Source organism: Strix aluco, chromosome 4 (genome assembly GCF_031877795.1).
Source record: "Strix aluco isolate bStrAlu1 chromosome 4, bStrAlu1.hap1, whole genome shotgun sequence".
NCBI classification, from domain to species: Eukaryota; Metazoa; Chordata; class Aves; order Strigiformes; family Strigidae; genus Strix; species Strix aluco.
Window position 1 is genome coordinate 89,741,101 of NC_133934.1, and position 21,972 is coordinate 89,763,072.

Sequence of the window (21,972 nt, forward strand, 5' to 3'; positions counted from 1 at the left end):
CTGGCAGCATTACTTCTGTTCAACAGCCTCAGCTCCAGAAAGCTGTAGGAGGGTCAGGCAGCAGCAGCTCTGAACTAAAGGCCAAGCCCACTGCATCGCTGCTGTTTCCATCTTGGCAGGGGCAGCATGTTCTTTTTTTAGTTCTTCAGAGGAGCCACAGCTAAAGGTTGAAATACTTCTGCCTTTTCCACTTCTGGTGCTGTTCTTTGTAAACTTCAGCAGCTGAGTCACACTTAAGCACCATTCCTCAAGGTATTAATTCTCATCACACTTTCTCCAGTTTAAAACTAGTAGATGGGGGTGTTTTACAACTGTCTACAAACCATCTAATGTAGAAAATGAAACTGTACAAAAGAACCTACACCAAGCTCATGAAATACTTTTATTTCTGTAAAGGTTACGACAAGCCAAAACATCAATTTCCCCAGTCAGCAGTCACTACTTTGTAGGAACACATCACAGCTCTCCTCAGGCTCTGCTCCAGTCCATGTTATGTACAATCTCTCCAGGATTCTGTATTTGGCCACTCAACTGCACCAACGGTGTCACTCTAGTCAGATTACTACAGTCAATGCTTCTCTCTAATGTTTCCACAGATTCTAAGCCACATGTTAAGTGTTTTATCAAAATGAATGTCTGATGAATGTCCCAAAGGCCACCAGCTCACCTTAGACTGGAGGATTCTTTTCATATGTTTCATACGCAAATTCCTCTGTATGAGCTCTATCGTTTAGCAGGCCGATAAAATCAATCTCCAGCTGGAACGGACCATCTACTTTATCTCCGATCGTGAATCCAAGGGTACTGATCTAATGAAGAGATACCAGACCTTAGAACAGTACTCAACGTTACAGTCAAACACAACTGTATCTACCACTTTCATATTTTACAAACAAGTGATGGCCATCTACTTTAAACATATTTGTTCAAAATGCAGCAGCTTTTCTTAAGGCTGGAACACTTCACTATCACATTTTCAATCCAGACCCCAGTGGGAAACCACCTCACACTTGCCTTTCCACCACCGCATCGAACCCTTTAGTAAACATGGCCTGAGCCCAAAGCAACGCTGCAGTTGGTGTCCTTTGAGGTTTGTGTAGGGCCAGTCTCACCATGACTGGGTCTACAAACACATTTTTCATGAAGTCTGTTACAATTCTTTCGTGAGCAGCAAACACAGACCATGTAATTAAGGATGGAAGGAAATCTTCCTAGACCAATTCAGACACCCAGTATAAAGTGAAAGTGCACTAAAACACATTTTAAAATGCATAAAAACTTGTTACTGAGTTTTATATTCAGCCATGGTCCTTAGCCACTGTTTCCCAATTAGAATAACATTCCTAAATACAAGAACATTCCTCATTCCTTTCCCCCAACGTTCTCCTCCACCACTCTTCCAATTTTAGAAAAAAAAAAAATTTTTATTCTAACTGCAATAAATGCCATGAAAGTCAGTGTGGCTCAGGCACGCTTCCCATGAGCCTGTGGCTGGCCTGAAAGCTCTGCCGTGTCACCAGTCGCCTTTCAGAGCCTCCAGTGTTAGCCGTTCTCAGAACAAGCTGGTCACCAGTGGCAGGCCAACTCTTAAACTCTAGCTGCCCTTAAGCCCTGCTAGGAGTGCAGGTCTGAGCCGTACCCATGATTTTAAGGACAGCTGTACATCATTTAATGCCTAGGATGTGTCAGATAAAGTTGAAAAATTGTAGGCTGAGACCAAATTTATATTGCGAATGTACGCTAAATAAATAGCGGAACAAAGCTGAAGAAAGTAGATGCACTGATGTTCAGACCATTCTCACGTTTTAAATGCTGCCTCTTCCCCAGAAGCAAGCTCTCCAGTCAGCCCCTCGGCTTGTGGAGCCTGGAGAGTTTGTGAAGCTCCACCTGTCTGGTTCAGATTGTTATGGATGACAACAGGAGTCACCTCAACGCTGCTCCAGGCCTTGGTGAGCCCTAGATACACCAGCTATGTCCTGCCTTTTTATTCCTGTTTAACAATGTCATTCCTGGTTCCTGGGAAAACGTACAGCAGTACCGTGAGGGACCAAGACATTTGATCAAGATTTCTTTAATTGCCTTCACTCCGCTTTCCACAGTTTTAGGTTTCTTTAAAACACATTTGTAAAATTACACTTCAGATTATATGCAAGTGCATCGTTTTTACCGTGAAATACGAAGCATAAGATAACAAGGAATGAAAATTAAGCGGAGGATGCTTAGATCAAGCGAATATTTTTAAACATCCCATATACCACTTTATATTTTCATTTCCCATTTTGAATGACTGTATATTCCAAATCCTGATAAATTCTTCAGTTTCTGCATTTAAACACAGACCTTTTATAACAACTTTTTCCCATAAAGCATATTTTTTCTTGTAGCAGATCCACCTTCTTCATATCATTCATATCTCCTTTCTACAGCCTCAACTTCTGTTTTAAAACATTGTTTTCATGCTGCCAATCACTGAATTGCCCTCAATTATTTCCTTTTTTTTTTTTTTCCAGATATATAAATATAGATTTCTAACACTGTTTGTTTTCCTTTTGGTAGTCGCTGCCCTCAATTACATACTGGAGGGTCACTGAAATTTAAAAGGAAAAAAAAGATACAGAAACAATTTTTTCCAACATGTCTCCTCCTGTGAACCAGTGAATTAGTCTACCTGCAGAAATAAAATTAAAAATGCTCAACACATTTACTTTTTAGACTAGAAAGCCTGAAAAAACAAAAAAAGAGCCTATAAATACATCAGTGTGCTGCTCGCCATCAAGGTCACCAATACAGTACATCCTCACATAAAATCTCACCATATGATATCGCCGACAGTATTCTGTCAGGAAGAAAGTTTATGACACTTACTTTTATTATTTTTGGCAGTACTGTGCCAACTGGCGTTTTAGATTTCTTAGTTACTTTGATCATTCCTCAAAAAAAAATACTTTTTTTTTTTTTAAAAGCCAAGTTGTGAGTTGTTTCTTGGTTATATAGATTTCTTAAAAATAGTTCTGGAGCTCCTTTGAAGTAAACTGACACTGCTATCACAAAGTAGGATAACTGAAATGCAAAGGCAAGCATACAATAATAAGTACCTTATAACAAGAAGAGGCCCTTTGATTTCAAATTCACAAACGTTAAAGGATTTGTAAATTATCTATATCATGATAATATAATCTTACAGGAAATTTCAGACAGATAAATCCTATAGAAAACTTGCCTTGTCTAACCAGATAGGATGTTGGTCATCCTGGACTCTTCCCCGACTGGAGAGAAAGAATTTGGAGAACGGAATCTGGCAGAAACAAAACAAAACCAGACTTTAGTGTCACCAGTACATAAAATAAAAATTTTAAGGAGAAAAAAAGTCTGCTTTAGCAAATTAAATGATGCTCTGCTACACCTGGTACCAGCACTGGTTGGGTACATAGAACTGGCCCAGAGAAATGGGCCACACTGACCCTGTCACTGACCACTTACAGCCAGCTCCAGGCCCATGCTGTGCTGTGGTGGCCGTTGGTAGCCATCGTGCAGGATTGTCACCCTGTTAGGACACAATGAGAGGCTGCAGCACAGAAGGTGGCTGTTCACATCGAGAACGTCTCCCTCCAATAATGTCAACATAAAATAGAAATTAATGAAAAGTCTAGCATGCGTGTGTATCGACAGCTCGTCTGTACCCGAGCTGAGTATTTATTTCACAGTGCAAATTTCACACTGAGACATCAGCACTCTAGCCAAGCAGTTCAGAATAAGGTAAACGTGACTTTGAATGGGAGCAAGAGGGAGGAGGGGCTGTGATAAGAGGTAGGAAACAGGAGGGCTGGCTGGTGGGGGTGAGAGGAAAGCATGCAAGCCAGCAAGGGCACACCCATCTTCATCCTCCTGACTCCTGCTCTGCACAACACTGGGTTGTTCTCATACGACTGGACAACGGGATTATGAAGCACTCCATGCCAATTCATAAGGACGTGCAAACCTCCTTAACCTTGTCACCAGCAAATTACAAAAGCTCTCCAGGTTTCCTCAGAAAAAAGCCAAAACTCCAATTTCTTCCAAATATTATTTTGTGTCACAGATTCAAAGGCCATAAATGATAAACCACATGGGAGCCTCTGACTGACTCCAGCGAGTTAAGCAAATCCTGTCACAGGTACAAACCCCACGCCAGCCTACGTCCATTTGTATTACAGACAAAATGGTTATCGCAGCGAATATTCCTGGCAACACCTGCTGAGCTTCCATCGTTGCATCTGTTCTGTTACTCCAGTAATAGCTAACAGCAGGCATTTCGGTGAACGTACAGCGGATCAAATCTTTAATACGCTTGATGCAGTGTGCCCTCCCACAATCCAGAGATTTACAGTTTGGGGAACTCCCAAGCCAAAGGCACGTGCCTGTTGTATGATGACACGTAACAGAAGGTCATTGAATGGACAGCAATAGCAACAGACTGTGGCTGTTGAAGGAATTCCCCTTCCACAGGGCTATGGCCAAGGCCCAAGACAGTCTCATTAGTTTGAAAGACTCATTAATTCACCTTTATTTCCTCCCAGTATGGGCCTCCTCGGGTGAACATGAAGTAGTTGTAGAGATCATCCTTTTGATGAGAGAAGTAAGGGTCTGTATAAATGTTTACCATCCAAGGTCTGCCATCGCCACGGACACGTAAATACAGACTGTTGAAGTTTGACCAGTCATAATACTTCTTCCTAGCAAAAGATCCCTACAAATTGATAATAAATAGAATTATTCCTCCTTAATAAAGGGAAACTTCCATTACAAAGAACAGAGCACTATTGCTTTGATCACTGCCCTCATTATGTCATCAAATAGTATCTACTGTGACACAGTAAAAACTGGGTTACTCTTTCATCATACTAGTTGCTGATCTCACTGAATTTCCTTCAGCACTGTATTAGAGCCCACAAATCACAGTATTGCCACTCTGAGGACTCATGCTTTACTTACAAACTACAATCTTGTAACTATCAGCAATCAGACCTCCTTCCTAGGACCAAATTACCTACCAGGCAAGTACACAAACAATATAGTGATGAATGAGTAGTTATGTAGTTCGTTAAGTTTAAAGTAGTCCATCAAGTTTAATCTTCTGTGGCCAGTACTAGGTTATTCAGAGGTGATTACAAGAAATTGAAGAAGGGGGATGATTTATCTCCTGTGATAACTTCTCTTATTGAAAACTGACATAAGCCCTAGAAGCATTTAATGTTTTCCAATACTTTTTGTCATTAACTGTTCACAAAGATATGGATTGCAAGCATGTCTAATTCTTGCCTGCATTTTTTTCCAAAGATCTTAAAAGTCCTGGTGTTGTGATTTGCACATAGGCAGATCCAAGAATCTTCAGAGACTTACACAGAGGTCACCTGGAGAGATGGGGGGTAGGGGTCAGGGCTATTCTTGGCCAGAATTGCTTTAACCAAGACAAAACTAGCACTAAAAATTCAGAGGTTTTCCCTTTATTTCACAGCACTACTACTGCTGTTACCTATCAACTGTCCTTCTATCAACTCATCTGATAGGTAACAGGATGAGCAGATCATCAATACCTTAATACAAGGCCCGTGGCTACTCAATTTTATGGTTTTGCCAGTTTTGAGCCTTTTTACTTAAATAAAGAAGCACCTTTGTATTTATGTTTTCACCCTCTGATTTCAAACTGCATTATAAAGATAGACTGATACACTCTACTACTTCGGAATTAGGAGGTGAAAGTTTGAGTCCCATTTGCACAAGTCAGTAGCAGTCCTGGGGATTTAATTCAGGTGAGATTCAACTTGCTGTTCCATTCCTCTGAGTGACCCAGTGTCACCATTTTAATCAGTGTTCACCTCCCTCTCATTTGCCCATTGATTTTGCTTGCTCTTTTTCTCTGCTCTTCAAGTTTCTGGCCCAGAAAAGGTTTTACCTGTGTACCTGTGCCAACTCACAAACAATAGAACAGACTAAAAAGTTAAACATTTTATACACTGAGTCGAAATGTTGCTTTGCTTTTAAGGGTGCTTAAAAATAAGGAATGAAACAAGCAGTATCAATAATAGGCACATCCATTTCTGGTTCTGTTTTGCTCAATTTTGAGCTATCAAAAATTTGTGTCTCACTTTTTCTGATGTACAGTAGGAGTCAGACCTTTAAAAAAGTACATTTCAAAGCATAATTTCTGTTCCTGTGAGAAAAAAAGATGAGCTCATTCACCTAAACCAAGTTTGATGAATAGGCCAAGTTAAAGCTCAGAAAATTTGTCCTATGACACATTCAATTAACTTCAAATTTAGAGACACATCTATTTTAATCATACCGATTTTGGATATAAAAGTTCATTACAGATCCTTCATTTGCAAGGAGGCTGCAAACAGGACTGTCTTAATGCCCTACTGAACGTAAATAAATGATCAAACATATATTATTCCTTTTCTAAGAAAGGAAAACAAAATCCAAGAAGAAGTTTAAGTTCTTTCCAGGTCAAAGGACAGAGCAATTACATTCCGGAAGGAATATCTAATACTCCTGAGAGTGATCAGTTTCAACCACAGTAAACAACAGCCCAGGTGTTGTCTCCGGGACTACATAAAAATGCTCTCCAATTAAACAACAGATGCTATGTAAACACGAAGCTGTACTTACCACTGGCGGTTTAGCTCTCATACTACAATATCCACTGTATTTTGTCTCCCCATCACGAGGTACTTCTGTATTGAGGGTTCCATACAGCAGAGCAGCCTGGTTATTCCTACCCAATTTGAGGTAAACTTCACTTTTCCCTCCAATCTCCACATCAGAGGAAATCACCCATTTTTTTAAATCTTCTTGGCTTCGAAACTCCCACAACACCCTTGTCTGTTCCAACAGGTACTGACTAAGTGGATGGCCTCCAGGTCCTATTAAGTAATCTTCGGTCTCCTTCTTTAGCATGCTTAGCTGAGTCTTTAAGACATCAATGCCCTTCTTAAAACTGAAATCGGTATTTTGCCAAGACCTTTTTTTCTCAGGCTGTGACCCTGGTCTCCTGTAGCTGCTATACAATTTTGACATGGAATCACTGAGGAGAGGTCCGAGTAAAGGGTGCAAAACTTTTTGCCTGCAGCATCTACCACGTAAGTAAGCATTGTTCAGCCACGTAATAGTCAGAGCCATAATGGTAAACTTGAAGAATTTGCTTCCAGCAAGGCAATTAACGGGTTTGAAATTAATTTAACAACAAAACTAGTATCCAGAGCTATCTTAGTTTATCTCCACCTTTAATGAAAAAGAGATTAAAAAAATTACATATAGGATGCTTGTAAAACTGTTAAATTGTTAAACCAGATAGTAACTAGAAATCTAAGACATTGGAAAAAGGAATAAAAAAATAACATCAAGTATTACACTTCCTCAGAGTTCTAGTTTACGTAATGATTTCCACCCTATGTGTTCCCCCCTCCCTGTGATGTGAAATACCCATGCAGATAAGAAAAACAAAGTAAAATACTTCAAATAGAACTGAAAATAGAAAAAGGCAATTCCTGTTCATCCCTTTCTCTGTAAGTAAGTTTAGGTATTATAAGTAACACCAGCAAAAACAACCTCAAGAAGAAGGTTTCTATAGCTATATAGATGCCATCTTTTAAAGTATTATCCCCCATAAGAAAATCACAAATTCACACCAGGTAGACCCTGCTGCCATATGGACCAGAATGACAGTCTCATCTGACAGTCACAGGTGACAAGACTGTTCAGATATGATGTCCTACAGCAGCCATACTGCCTGCTTCTTCTGTAAGTCATCTAGCCCCTTGCCCCCTCAACGTATCTGGTTCAGGATTACAGAGGTGTTTGTAAAGACCAAAGAATTTAACATAAAAGATTGCAATTCAATAGGGTTTTTTAATAAAGCTTTGAAAAAATTCTGAAAATCTTGTCTTTGCTTCTCTCTGCATCACTGTTGGTGGGAACAGCTATGCCACATTGCTATTCTGTAATTGATAAGGAAGAGCCTTAATGTTCAACATTCTGTACAGAGGCTAATACCTCTGACTCATAAAATTAGTCAGACCAGTTGTCTGGTTTGGGGTTGTTTGTTTTTTTTTTTTCCACAGAATAAATCGCAAAACAACATCAAATCAGTTCTCTGAGCTCTTAAGAATGGAGCCAGTCATCCCACATATATCTTCTATATGCCACATATCTTCCTTTTCTCACGGTAAAATTCACTACTATTATTCTCTAAGTTACACACCGCGGACTAAAACCACATGGGAAGAATTCCCATTTTCTCCATCCCACAGTAAGACAGGCAAGTTCCTAAAAAAGACACCCCCCCCCCTCGCAGGACTTCTGAGCCCCCGGGACTGAGGTGAAGCACACGCCGTGAAAGCAAGGACAGCCTCAACAGTGACCCGTCCATTGCTGGGCCCCGCCGGCAAACCTGCCCCAACCCAGAGCTTAACCAGCAGGAGGGCTGCAGCCCCCCACGCAGCAGTACCTCGTCCTTGTCTCCTCCGAGTACCACGAAGGAGAAAATGGGAAATAAATGTTACTTTTGCCCGATTTTTGCCCCTACGCAACGCCGATTTAAGGGCAGCACTACTCCACCACCCAGCAGTTACAAAACCTCGGCTTCCAGCGACGGTCTCGCTTTGCGCCTCATCACGAACCGCGCCGCGGCCTGGGCACCGGGCCCGTTTCCCGCCCGCCCCGAGCCCGGCGGGCAGAAGCGAGGCCGCGACAGCGGCCTCTCCGCAAAAGCGCCCGCCTCGACACCCGTGACCGACGGCCTCCCCAGCGCTGAGGCGCCGCCTCACCTTCCCGCCCGTACCGGCGGGTCCAGCCGCTTTCTGGGCCCGGCGGAGCAACACGCACCGCGCGGCTCAGGGTCCGCCGACGGCGGTAGCCACAGCGTTCCCGCCCTCACGGGCCCGCCAGAGATGAAATCTTTTCCCTCCGCGGTGCCGAGCGGTTTATTCGCAAATATCTCTGCGTTTAAAGAAAGGCTGGTCAGGGGGAGATGCCCGTTTGTGAGGAACGTGTCGGCGGGATGGTTCAAATCAAAACTGGCGAGGGCCGGTAAACGGCCCACAGTGGAACGGCCCCGCGTAGCAACGGCCCCGCGTAGCAACGGCCCCGCGTGGCAACGGCCCCGCGTGGCAACGGCCCCGCGTGGCAACGGCTCCACAGGGCAACGGCTCCACAGGGCAACGGCTCCACAGCGCAATGGCCCCGCAGGGCAATGGCCCCGCAGAGAAGCGGTCCCGCAACGAAGCGGTCCCGCAGCGCAATGGCCCCGCAGTGAAGCGGCTCCACAGCGAAGCGGCCCCGCAGCGCAATGGCCCCGCAGTGAAGCGGCTCCACAGCGAAGCGGCCCCGCAGCGCAATGGCCCCGCAGTGAAGCGGCTCCACAGCGAAGCGGCCCCGCAGCGCAGTGGCCCCGCAGCGAAGCCGCTCCACAGCGAAGCGGCCCCGCAGCGCAGTGGCCCCGCAGCGAAGCCGCTCCACAGCGAAGCGGCCCCGCAGCGCAGTGGCCCCGCAGCGAAGCCGCTCCACAGCGAAGCGATCCCGCAGCGCAGTGGCCCCGTGGCAAAACAGCTCCACAGCTCAGTGGTCCCGCAGCGCCATGGCCCCGCAGCTCAGCGGCTCCGCAGCTCAGCGGTCCCGCAGCACAATGGCCCCGCAGTGAAGCCGCTCCACAGCTCAGCGGTCCCGCAGCACAATGGCCCCGCAGCTCAGCGGCTCCAGAGCTCAGCGGTCCCGCAGCGCCATGGCCCCGCAGCTCAGCGGCTCCACAGCGAAGCGATCCCGCAGCGCAGTGGCCCCGTGGCAAAACAGCTCCACAGCTCAGTGGTCCCGCAGCGCCATGGCCCCGCAGCTCAGCGGCTCCACAGCGAAGCGATCCCGCAGCGCAGTGGCCCCGTGGCAAAACAGCTCCACAGCTCAGTGGTCCCGCAGCGCCATGGCCCCGCAGCTCAGCAGCTCCACAGCTCAGCCGTCCCGCAGCGCAGTGGCCCCGCAGCTCAGCAGCTCCACAGCTCAGCGGTCCCGCAGCGCCATGGCCCCGCAGCTCAGCGGCTCCACAGCGAAGCGGTCCCGCAGCGCCATGGCCCCGCAGCTCAGCGGCTCCAGAGCTCAGCGGTCCCGCAGCGCCATGGCCCCGCAGCTCAGCGGCTCCAGAGCTCAGCGGTCCCGCAGCGCCATGGCCCCGCAGCTCAGCGGCTCCAGAGCTCAGCGGTCCCGCAGCGCCATGGCCCCGCAGCTCAGCGGCTCCAGAGCTCAGCGGTCCCGCAGCGCCATGGCCCCGCAGCTCAGCGGCTCCAGAGCTCAGCGGTCCCGCAGCGCCATGGCCCCGCAGCTCAGCGGCTCCAGAGCTCAGCGGTCCCGCAGCGCCATGGCCCCGCAGCTCAGCGGCTCCAGAGCTCAGCGGTCCCGCAGCGCCATGGCCCCGCAGCTCAGCGGCTCCAGAGCTCAGCGGTCCCGCAGCGCCATGGCCCCGCAGCTCAGCGGCTCCACAGCGAAGCGGTCCCGCAGCGCCATGGCCCCGCAGCTCAGCGGCTCCACAGCGAAGCGGTCCCGCAGCGCCATGGCCCCGCAGCTCAGCGGCTCCACAGCTCAGCGGTCCCGCAGCGCCATGGCCCCGCAGCTCAGCGGCTCCACAGCTCAGCGGTCCCGCATCGCGGTGGCCTCGGAGTGAAGCGGCCCCGCCCCATCACGGTACGCATGCGCGGTGCCCTTTGTGTCCCGGTCGGGCGGGCGGCGCGGGGCAGGCCGGGCCGCTGTGAGCGCCGCGCCGCCGCCGCCGCCGCCGTCGGCGCCGGGGCGGGGAAGGGGGTGGGAAAAAAAGCCGGCTCCGCCATGGTGAAGAAGCGGAAAGGCCGCGTCCTTATCGACTCCGATACTGAGGATAGCGGTAGCGAGGAGAACCTAGATCAGGTGCGAGGGGGAGGCCCGGCCCGGACGCGGGGCCTGGGATCTCCGGCCCGCTCAGGGCTCAAACGCCGCCATCCTTCCCTCGTTCCCTCACTCCCGCCCGGGGGTTGCGCGCCACCGTCGCTCTCCTCAGCGCGATGCGGGCCCTCGTGGCCTCCGTGGGGAGAGCCCGCTCCCCTCCGGCGCGTCCCCGGCCTGCCCCCGGCAGGCGGCCCGCGTTGGCGGGTTTCGGGGGCTCTGTGCAGCGGGCCCGGTGCTTGCAGGAGGGCGGCGCTCGGAGGGGCGATGCTCCCGGGGCGGTTTGGCCCTGAGGAGGGCGGGGAGCGAGGCCCGGCTACCCGCGGTCCTCACCCCTCGGGTAGCGGGGGAAGAGGCCCAAAGGGCTGGGCAACTTTTCTGTGCTGCTTTCGCACGCCGGGAGAGCAGCGTGTCAGGTCCCTGCCTCCACCGGCCCGGTGAGCCCCTCGGGGCAGGAGGGCTCCCGGGAAGGGGAGGGTGGTTAAATCGTGTTTAATGCTTCTTCCTTAGTGTTAGCAGATGAGCTGGGGGAGCTCTTGATGGGAAACTGCATGGAGTTGGGAGCCTGTAGCTGTAACAAGGGGAAGTATTTAATGTCATGGCATCTCCTGGGATTGGAAATGCAATGTCTGGTGTCAGTTTAACGGTCTTTGGGCTGCAAAGGGGCGTCTTCCACTTTGGAGGGGGCTGCTTTCAAAGCCTTACCTTTATGGTGTAGCAGGTGTTGATGTGATTCAGATGATAAATAAAGACATTATAGGTGAAGTGTGTTACAGCTGGTTTGTTCTGGGGAGAAGTTTGGCTGGTTAAATATGCTGAAGCCTACATGTCTGATGTAATTTATGTGCTGGACCTTAAGGGTTTTTAATATAGAAGCTGTTGCTATGTTGCAATACAAAGCCTTCCCAAACACTCAAAAATAGTTTTGCGGCTTGGAGCTTCAAAAAAAATCAAATCGGAGGCTCTGTTAGACAAATATACTGGAGCAGAGCTTGCCCTGATGTTGTTGATCTTGCATGCCTCTAGAGTCTTCAGAGCTGCCAACATCTCACCACTAGTACATTAGTTTGGTGGTTTCTTCAGTGCTTGAAAATAGAAGGAGTTGGACTAGTTCTAGCCTACATCAGAATGATGGCGGTAGGAATAGCCGCCTGGTTCTGCATCTGTTCCATCGTTCACTGGAAGCATGCATCTGCAGCTGTACCTGACTAGTAGGTGCTTCCTCTGCTGAGCTGTCTGTAGCAACTATAACAGCAGGGATATGGATGTGGACGGATGAAGATTAGCTAGCAGGGAAGCAGTGTTTCTGTGGTCTGATTTAAGGATGAGAGTATACTGAGTGAAGCCCCGTAGGTTAAATGTTTGACAGCTTCCCTTGGCAGTCTAGGCTTGTTGAATCAAATGAGTAGGAGCCTTTCTAATACAGTATCATGGAAAACAGAACAAGGGTAGAAAGAAAGAAGGAAAATTGCTTGGAATAAAAGTAGTAAATATGCCAAGATATCATCCAGGGCCATAATCTGGGTTGAAGGACTACTTAGAGACAGTTGTGACAGAGAAGTTCTAGAAAAGATTGTAGCAAACATCAGGAGCTTCCTGAAGAGAATGGTTAATTGTACAAATGTGTTCTGTTGATGTTGCATGCCTTCTTCAGAGAAAGGTTTGTAAAATGCCATTACTAGTGGAAAGTTTCTTTGTTGGTAAGTAGGCTAAGCCGTCACTTTCTGCAGTGTTTGTGTTCTTATTTGAGGTACTAAATTGTAATCCATTGGCTGTGGAAATAATCTTCCAGTTGTGAAACTAACACAAACCAATCTAGTATTGACTTCCCAAAACTGCAGAAGTTGGTGTGACTGTATTTCTACTCATACCTAAGTTTCATCAGCCCTAGAGCAATGTTTTCAGAAATAAATTATGTGTCATGGACTACAAAGACAGTAATGCAGCTTCAGAAATGTTTGTTTTGTACTACTGCTTCTGTCATTTGAACAAGCTGTGAACAGCAGATGATGAGATTATTTGTGAGAGCCATTTAGTTCTTTGTGCTGGTGTGTGTTGCCTTTGAAAGTGCTTCCTTTGGAGGGGAACAGCTCTACTTAGTTTGAGCTCGTGTCTGTCCAAAGCTTTCAGTGTATTCTGTGGTGTGTAGGGACAGTGAAAAGAAATTGAACAGGCTGACTGAATATTATCAGCCATGACATTGTGGTGATGCCTGAAGTATTTCTCTTTTAAAGTGTATAATTGCAAACATCTCTTTTGTTTAGAGGAAGGAGCTGCTCTCTAGTGGTATTTGGCTTTTTGGGTAAATGCTACATAATGTAGTTAGGATGCTTTTGAATTATTACCCAATCCAAATAAAACAGATCTGGACATGACTCTGAAAGTAGTTTGTCTTATATCATTTATACCAAGAAAGCAGTGGTAGTAGTATTTGCTGCTTATAGGTCCAGAATCCTTTTGTAGTATCCAGATGTATTAAAATTGTGTGTGTGTATGTATTTATGAAATGTAAGTAGACTCTGTTCCTTAGTCAGTGGGGATAATCATGTTACTGGGATGTGCTCAGATATCACAGAGAAGGTTCATATGCACTGACCTGGATTGGTAAAACTACGACATTTTAAAATAATTGTGTGGTTTTTCACACTAGGAGCTCTTGTCGTTGGCCAAACGTAAACGCAGTGACTCTGAAGAAAAGGAGCCTCCGGTGAGCAAACCTACAGCATCTTCAGACTCTGAGACGTCAGACAGTGACGATGAGGTGAGTTTGTCATGTTATCAGTGAAATTACTGTGGGTTATTTGTCTGTTTGTACCTAAGCAGTGCCAGTGTATTTATCATACAGTATATTTAGCCTGCTGACTTCATAAAGTGGGACTGGCTGTCAGTGGGACTGAGGGAGACCCATTAAGCCCAGAAGAAGTGTACTCAAAAATACTTTTTCTTTTAATTAATAGGCTCTGAATTGTAACTGTATACAAAATAGTCTGAATGTCTGTAGAAAATATGACTGCCTGCTTAATCCCATGTTCATATGGGATCTGAATGGTCTGGTGATCTGTCTGCTTAAAACTAGTGTTTTTCCTGTGTAATGCTTGTGGTTGGAGTGATAGTGAAGCTGCTAAAGCTGGACTCTGAATTAAGGGAGAGAGGTTTTCAGCTTTAGAAGAGAGCTTCCTTCCTCAGAGAAGAAAATGGTGGTACTATTTTGCAGGTGGTAAAACTGTTCTATTTAGCTATTTTGATTCTCCAGGACCTCTGCTGTGAACTAGCTTGTCTGGCCATTAGAACATAGTAGAGTGTGTTTTTATTAGCATTTTTGAAGTGAGGCAAGGAAGTGTTTAGTGTTACTTTGTTCTAGAGTTTTGTCAATTGGTTGTGTAGCAGTGCTTATCTGCTAGATCTGTTTTTCTTACTTGTTCTCGGGACTACATTCTAGAGCTGGTTAAAAGTCTCTGCTTTCATCTATAAGTGAAAATTGAAATAGAGTTATTACAACAGAGGAACTGACAAACAGGTCATACAGGTATTTGAATAAAAACACTTTCTTGAAGGCTTACAAATGTCTTTTGAAAGCTTTCTGCACAATATAGTGAGGTCATTTATTCCATCTATTCTTAAAAATTTAACAGCTATGTGGGGTGGATTTTTTTTCTGAAACTACAGGAAGGATTATTCATTTTGACAATTTGAAGACCAATAGGGTAGGCCAGTGATAAACTGTTAACCATTTGGTAGTGTAGCAGGGTTCTTCCAATAAGTGTAAAGAAAGTCTGGTTTAATTTTCTTAGGCATTTTTGAAATAAATATGCTTGGAACTCTGTTTCAATCAATCCTTTTTTTTTTTTTAAAAAAAAAAGACTCTTGTATCTAATACATGGTTAAGACATAAGGAGAGAGAAAACTCTGAATGAACTAGATATATTAGATTTGTTATTGGGTGACCACTCAGTCTGTCACCGTGTGTGTTCTGATCTGCTGGCACACAGCTTATTTACTCTAAGCTGTGTGGAGACCAGCTTGTCTGGAAAAGTAGACTTAGGTGCGGAGAGCATGTCAATGACAAAGCCTTCTGATCTGCGTTTATCTCTGAAAACTGAGAGAATAAATAATATGCTTCAAATTATATTTTTTAGCTTGTGTAACTAACTACACCTAAGGTCTGCCTTGGCATTATATGTAGAATATGAAATGTATTTCTTCACGAATTTGCACAGACCTTGCAGATGCAGTGGTATCTCTGTGGCACTGTGTGCATTTGATACTCTTTCTAATCTGTGTATCATTTCTAATTGATACTCTGTTCTTTCTGACCTCCATGCAGCAAGAGGAAAAGATTTAGCGAAGAGGTAATTAGGACACTTGCTTCTATTCCTGTGCCTGAAATATGCATTCTGAACTGCTGCTTGTCACAGCAGGGTGAGACAGGCTGGGTTATAACAGTTATGCTTCTGCCAGTCATTTGGCTGTGTGCATCCCTAGTCTTGACTACACTACTCCTGCTGAACAACTTTGGTTTTAATCGGTGTTCTTGTGGTTGGTTTGAAGTTTGCTCAACCTTGGGGGTTGGGAGAGGGGGTCTAAAAGTTGAAATCGTCTTACTGGCCTTCCTGCAAGATGAGGACCTTGAGGCAAAGGCATGGAAATTGTTGCCCTGGGCAAATGTGCTTAATCACAGCCATGTGCTTCCACCAAGGTTTTGTAGTGTGCACATCTATTGTGGTTCCTGGCAAGCTCTAAACGTTCCAGGATTGTCACCATGTTGCATGTACAGGAAAGGAGCCTAAACCTCTGCTTCAGAGGCTAATGCTGCATTCTGCATTTTTTAAAGGGAGGAAAGTTTGTGGGGCATAGGGGAGAGAAAGTGCCCTTTTAGAATTGTAGAATAACATCCTGTACAAATCATGCCACATCTATACAGTGGTGTCCAAGGGATTTCAGTAGATCTTTAATGTTGTATTTTGTGTGTCTCAGTGGGAATGTGCTTCTGTGAAAGCTCTTGGCCACACCAGGTGTTCATGGTGCAGATGCTGGGTTCTGTAACACTTTAAGGACTTCTGTGGTCTGAATCAAATTACCTAGCTAAGGGACTGAAGGTGAGTTGCAGGCGGTGAAATAGGAGGGATGCTTTGAACCCTCTTCTGGTGGGTCTGTGGAACGTGCATGGCTGAATTGACTCTGAGCTGTTGTTCAGAGAACTGACAAATAGTGACTGCAGGACTTTGCAGTAGGAAGTACTGACTTTGCAAAGAGATACACTGAGCTGGAAGCAGTTGTAGAGGCAGACAGTTCCTATATCTGTAGAGCAACGTGTGGCTGTGACTACTCAAGAGCTCACCATCCCAAACTGTTAGCCTGCTGTATGTAAACAGTTTGGTGTTAGCCAGGTTACGGCTGGGGTGACTGCTAGAGATATATGTGTCCACAAGGTACCCTCGTTGCTTATTAAAGGCATTGTGTGGATGGTGTTCCTCAGTTGCAGGAGGTTAATTCTGGGTTCTTGCTCTTTCTTTTATCCTGGCATCATTGCTTACAGGAAGAGAATGCTTTCTGTTGTGTGGTGAAGCCTGGATGACTTCTGCAACAACTTCACTAACATCAGTGTAGATTAGACAGAAAGCCACGATGTTCTGGGAGCTCCCATTTGTTTCTCTCGGAAGATTTGTCGTTAGCAGTGCTGGTGTAAGTCTGTGCATCCTCCTGTGCTCATTCTAATGTTGCGAGGGGTTCGGTTGTGCCTTTTAACAGCTCCAGGATGATAGCAGAAGATACTGCCAGACAAGAAAAGTTATACCGTGAATGCTTGGTACTAGTCTGGAGTTTAGTGAGGAATATCCATTTATGCCTTTATTTGCAAATGTGCAGATTCAGTAGGAAACTGCATAGCTGATGATCTTGTCAAGAACGATGGGACAGAGGCGGTGGTGAGCAGTGGTCAGGCAGCTAGTGAGGAAATCAGTCTCGAATAACAGCCTAGGAGACTTTATGCCCCTCAAAGGACTTGAAAGTTTGGATCTACTTACTGCACTTCAAGTTAGAGCACTCTAGTATACCACAGAAAGCAGAAAACTGCATGTGTTCCTTCTGGTTTGGGGGTGTCTTTTGTGGGTTTGTAGAGATTACGATGCTAAATGTCGTCTTTTCCTGTGTGCTCTTATTTCATAATACTGCTTAATTAGACCTTCAAGAATGAGTGGGTTCTCCAGTCCTGTGAGGCCTTTGCCATACATTTTTTCAAGCTTAGGAAATTTGAAACAGACTGTGCTTTAATCTTCTTATACACAGCCTTATCGGCTGTGTGCTTTGTGACTTTGACTTTTCTTGGAGACACTTTCCTTCAGCTGTTAGTGGGTGCAATAGTAAAGCTTTCCTTAAGGAAGAGAGGTGCTCTTACTTTCCCCACCCCAAACAAAGTGCAAGTGCAAATCTGAATAGCGCAGGGTAATTGTATGGAGGCTGGCATGTCCAAAGAAGTAGTATGAATCAGCTGTGGACAAAATAGGTATAAAGTTTGGTCTGTAAGTAGCCGCTTTAAATTGCAAACTACATGGGGATAACTTCTGGGGACTTGATTTATGTAGTATGAGAGTATGCAGGAGCTCTGAAGGGGAGCAGGTTACTCCAGAGATAGGCTTGTGGAGGTACTGGAATTGAATATGTGATTTTCATTTAATTTTTTTTTTTCACCGAATGAACTTTTCCTTTGTACCCAGCAAGCAGTTTTTGCTGAGAACAATCCAATCATAAGGCACTGTCTAATATCCAGAGAAGTCACTAAGCCTTTGTTAGTCCAGATGATGCTTGCTGGCTGGTGGTGCTAGAGCCATGCAAGACACTTGTTGACCAAGTGTTTTATGGCTGTTGCCATCTCCAGCTGTTTGGCCCAGGCTTCCTAAATAAAACACTGCAGGTATTCACAGCCAGTAGCATCCCCAAGTTTGTTTTGGTTACGGAAAGTGCTGCTTCACTGGCATTTCTTATCTACCATGTTGGTGTTGTCACTCAGCAGTTCTTGCCATTTTTCAATACATGGACCCCTCGAAATGCTTCTAGAGCAAATGTTAATTTGCAGTTTAAACTGAATTTGAACCTACTATAGGCAGACTTTTTTTATTCCTAGTTACCTTTCTGTGAGCTCCTTTTAGCAGTAGTCAGACAATAAGGGTGGATTAGGTGTCTGGTGATACTTTGGCCCGAAGCTTTCTTTCAGCCAGTTCCTGGCAAAGCCTTTTCTGTGGCTTTGGAAAGTATTTCCTTTATTTGCTTATCTCCTTTGCATTTTGGCGTTGACACCCTGAGTCTCCTCTTTATGTCTGAAATGGTCCGTTAAGTTTTCTAAGTACTGGGCTGTTGTCATTGTGAAGGTGTTTGAGGCCCTGAGCATGAAAAGTAAGGGCTTTTTATTTACTGTTTAGACTTAACAGTAGTTGTAGAGAGCATTTTCCTCCTTGTAGCTCTTGGAGTGCTGTCTCCAGAGTTCTTCCAGTTTTGAGAAACCCTGAAGACAGTAAATGTTGCCTTCATATCTGTGCTGCCTGCTGTTGTCTTCAAACAGGCTGAAACTGCAGTTTGGTGACTTGCTTGGAGGACTGCCTTCTGTTTTCCCTGTATGAATGGAGGAGAGCGGATGAAAGTTTGTAAAGTAGGCTGATGTTATGTACCTTGGTGCTCTTTAGCTGTCATGTTGTCATGGTGTGTAAGTTTATCTGGCCTAGGAAAGGAACCCATTAGTAAGGGACCTGTTTTGCTTTGATGTTGTGGCTTATAATTTGCCTTTTGCTTATAAAAGCCATACCCGGGGGTAAGGATATGGCAATGACAGGCTGGTAACCTTGGTTGTGCATCTCTGTCAGGTTTGTGGAAAAAACAAAAAAAACCCCAAAAAACCAACAAAAAAAACCCCAAACCCCCAAAAAACCCCAAACAAAACCACAATAGTCGGGGAGAATACGTATTTACAAAATAAAATCTCAAAAATAACGCGTTTAGGTACTGTGTGAATAGAAGAAAATGGCAACTATCTGAGCAGTGGGAGTAAAACAGTTCTTCTGCATTCTGCACTCTCAGCTCACTTATCTCTTTCTTCTCCCGACTCCCCCTTGATGTCATTGCATCTTCCTAGTGGAAATATGGTCAAGGTTTGCTGGGCTATAAATTATTTTCTTCAATCACTTTGTGTAGTTGCTTTTGTAAGAGCTGACTTCTAAATCTGGCTAATTTCTAATGTGCTTTTTTTTTTTTTCTTTTGTTATTGGCAGTCCATTCTGGGTACTGTGGCTTAACTTGGACTTCTTAGAATCATAGAAACATTTAGGTTGGAAAGGACCTTTACGATCATTGAATCCAACCATTTCTTGGGGGACATATGCAAGCTATTAGCACTGTGAACCTTGGAAGCAAGAGGAAAAATTGAGATGCTCTTCTGGCTGCTACTTATGAATGAACCATAAAGCTCTGTTGTTCAGTAGTACTAAACAGTAAGCAGAAAGCCATGTTGCAGCACACTTCTGCATGGGTTTATTAACTTGCTGTGTCTGGAACCATGGAGGGTTCCAGATGGTGGCCGTGGCCACAGCAGTGAATAGAGGGGCTGTTTAGGGGAGGCGTTATAGTCATGGAAAGCATGTGAGAAGCATTGACTGGCTTTGCCTGACTGGAACACAGAAGAGAGAACCTGGAGAAGCTGCAACAGAGGACTGATTTTGAAAAATATGTTTATTGTTTGCTGTTTGAGATGCGCGGAGTTAAGGGAAACGCAGTGAACAAATGCCTCTGACTATAACTCTGTGCATTTTTACTCAATGTTACGTGCAAACATGTTGCCTTTCTGATCTCTGCTGGTGTCCTAGAGTGTGAGGAAGGGGCTCAAGACACTGGTTTGGATTGCAGGTTGCCATGCAGCTCATGGCTTTCCAGGATTGTCTTCCCCACCCCCACCCCAGACCTGCTAATCTCTAAGAAGAAGCTCCATGTTGGCTAGTCTCTCTCTGAACAATACAGAGTGCTCATTCAGTGTCCAAATGACAACGGATGGTTCCTGAGCCTGCAGAGGATTCTCTGAGTCTAAAAGAGCCTGGCACTGTCTACATCCTGGGTTTGAGGATTTACTTGTCCTTAAGACTTGCTCGAACCATTGTCTTGTCCTGTAGAGGTACCAGGAATGAGCAGGCATTCATGAGAGATTGGGGTAGCTGAATAACCCCTGAAGCACCTGAATTGGATGAGGAGGAATTTGGCTTGTGACAGCACTGTAACTGGGAGGTCACAACCAGTTATTGTGACTTAAAAGACACAGAGGTCACTTGCATAAACAAAAGCAAGATGAAATGTATTCTCCAGGGTGAAATAGAAACCAAAGCAAAATTTTGTAGATAAGGGGAGATATTTTTTTTTATTACTTCTTTTATTCAAGAGGTTGTCACATGGTTTTCTCTTCAGTCCCATCTTCCTGGACCCAGGTTCTCTCCACAATTCCATTTGTGAGTCAAAGGCTGAGAAGAGTGATCCGCAACACTGTGTATCTACAGCTATTAAACATTTTATTAACAACTGAAGTCCTGCTGTTTTTATCTGATCTCAGCTTCTCTCATCTCAGCATGACCTCTCAGGGTCTTGATAGAAGTGTGGTGCATATTATGGCTTTCTCTGTGCTATACAGCATGCTGATGCAAGGTGTAATTCGGTGTTGGAACGTTGAAAGGAGGTAGCACAGTTCTGGGAAGGAAGCACCTCTGCATCCCTGGTTCAGAGGACTCTACTCTTCCCTGCTAAATGCTCAGTTTAACTTTCTCACTTGTGTTTTCACTGCTATGCTGGCAGTAGGCGAGCTCTTGAGCAAATAGCAAAAATAGACTTTTCTGTAATACCTAGGAGATGGTTCCTTAAGGTTTGAGCAGATTCAGGCGGAGTACAGACTTGTTCTTAACTGATTTACATGGGCATTGTTAACCAGGAATATTATTAGGCAGCAGTATTATAACAAGCCAATAAAGGCCTGAGTACAAGCTGGGGCTGATAGAAAGCCAGATCCTTTCTGTGCAGTTTCTCACCTATCCTATGGACCGTAACAGACTGGGGGAACTGCATAGGGCAGCGTTGCAGTTGGAGGCTCACCACTAGGTAGCTGTACTTTTACCTCAGAAAACAAAACCTCTGCCTGGCCTTGGACAGATACTTTTGAATGCACAACTGATGCTTAAAGATGGTAATGAAGCAGTTGGTAATATGTAAGGTACGAGGCTGGATGTGAGAATAACCAAAACCTAGGAAATTCTAAAGATATTAGTAGATCAGGTAGTAGCTTCTAACTACTCAGATGAGTTTCATTTAAAGTATTTGAACACCAGGGTTCTCTGAAGATGGTGCCTAATCAGGCAGAAGTCAGCATCAAATTTGATGGAATGATTACTGCCTGCAGAGTTGTACTTGATTCATCACCCAGGAAGGAGTGAATGGGTGAGAAACCTGAAGTTTGTGTGCACCTGAGGTCAAATCTAAAGATTTTTTTTTCCAGTTAAGAGTAGTTTTGAGCGCAAGATCTCAGTTATGCAGAAGAGTATTTCCTCATTTGATTTAGGAATGTATTTTTTAATATACCGTATGCTTGAACAGATGGTGAATTGCATGAATGATGAGAGTAATATACAGGTATGAAGAGGGTAACAGTCTAAAAATATATATATATATATGTAGAAAGAAACTCTTATCCCCGAAGGTCTTGTGCCTGTAGAATTTCTAGGAGAGGTACTGAAGTGCAAAATATTTTACAGCCTTTAAATAATACACAGGCAATCCTTACCAGTTCTGTTCCCTTCTGGCTTTATCCAGGGAGTTGGGACAATGTAAAATTTCTAATAAGAAGTCACAGTGGAAGGTAAATACTAGTCCTTCTCCTGGGACTTTAGGATTTAAAGTTGCTACCCTCGTGTGTGTGGTGGTATAAGTCCTGTATGTGGAAATTGCAGTCTTAAGTTAATTGAAGATATGATATTAAGAGAAAAGTAAAATTAATACTTGGTATTTGATTTTTTTTCT

At 45.0% G+C, this 21,972-nt stretch overlaps 2 protein-coding genes across 5 annotated transcripts in view; one reads left to right on the forward strand and one right to left on the reverse strand.

Annotated features, from left to right (window-relative positions):
- Window positions 1-369: 369 nt before the first annotated feature.
- On the reverse strand, window positions 370-9,021 carry NDUFAF1 (NADH:ubiquinone oxidoreductase complex assembly factor 1). 4 transcript variants are annotated; one of them, XM_074824141.1, is made up of 5 exons: window positions 8,805-9,021; window positions 6,649-7,260; window positions 4,541-4,726; window positions 3,221-3,295; window positions 370-809 (listed from the first exon to the last, which is right to left on the reverse strand). In XM_074824141.1, exons 2-5 carry the CDS (start codon window positions 7,156-7,158, stop codon window positions 669-671), a joined length of 912 nt encoding a protein of 303 aa, XP_074680242.1. In that variant the 5' UTR covers window positions 7,159-7,260; window positions 8,805-9,021; the 3' UTR covers window positions 370-668. The 4 variants fall into 4 exon arrangements, with proteins under 4 accessions (XP_074680242.1, XP_074680243.1, XP_074680241.1 ...); XM_074824142.1 differs by lacking the exon at window positions 8,805-9,021 and adding an exon at window positions 8,615-8,793; XM_074824140.1 differs by lacking the exon at window positions 8,805-9,021 and adding an exon at window positions 8,486-8,792.
- A 1,689-nt stretch (window positions 9,022-10,710) lies between these two features.
- RTF1 (RTF1 homolog, Paf1/RNA polymerase II complex component) overlaps window positions 10,711-21,972 on the forward strand; it is a 30,595-nt gene continuing 19,333 nt past the window's right edge. The window contains exons 1-2 of the mRNA XM_074824143.1: window positions 10,711-10,923; window positions 13,589-13,699. Coding sequence (XP_074680244.1) covers window positions 10,711-10,923; window positions 13,589-13,699 — 324 coding nt within the window. The remainder of the gene's footprint in view (window positions 10,924-13,588; window positions 13,700-21,972) is intronic.

Bases quoted from the DNA above. Each gene is read 5' to 3' on its own strand.
- NDUFAF1 (XM_074824141.1), bottom strand. From the start codon at position 7,158: ATGGCTCTGACTATTACGTGGCTGAACAATGCTTACTTACGTGGTAGA. The intron at 4,727-6,648 runs GTAAGTACAGCT...ATCAATTTGTAG, and splicing joins TGAGAGCTAAACCGCCAGTG to GGATCTTTTGCTAGGAAGAA. The intron at 810-3,220 runs GCAAGTTTTCTA...TCTCTTCATTAG, and splicing joins ATCCTATCTGGTTAGACAAG to ATCAGTACCCTTGGATTCAC.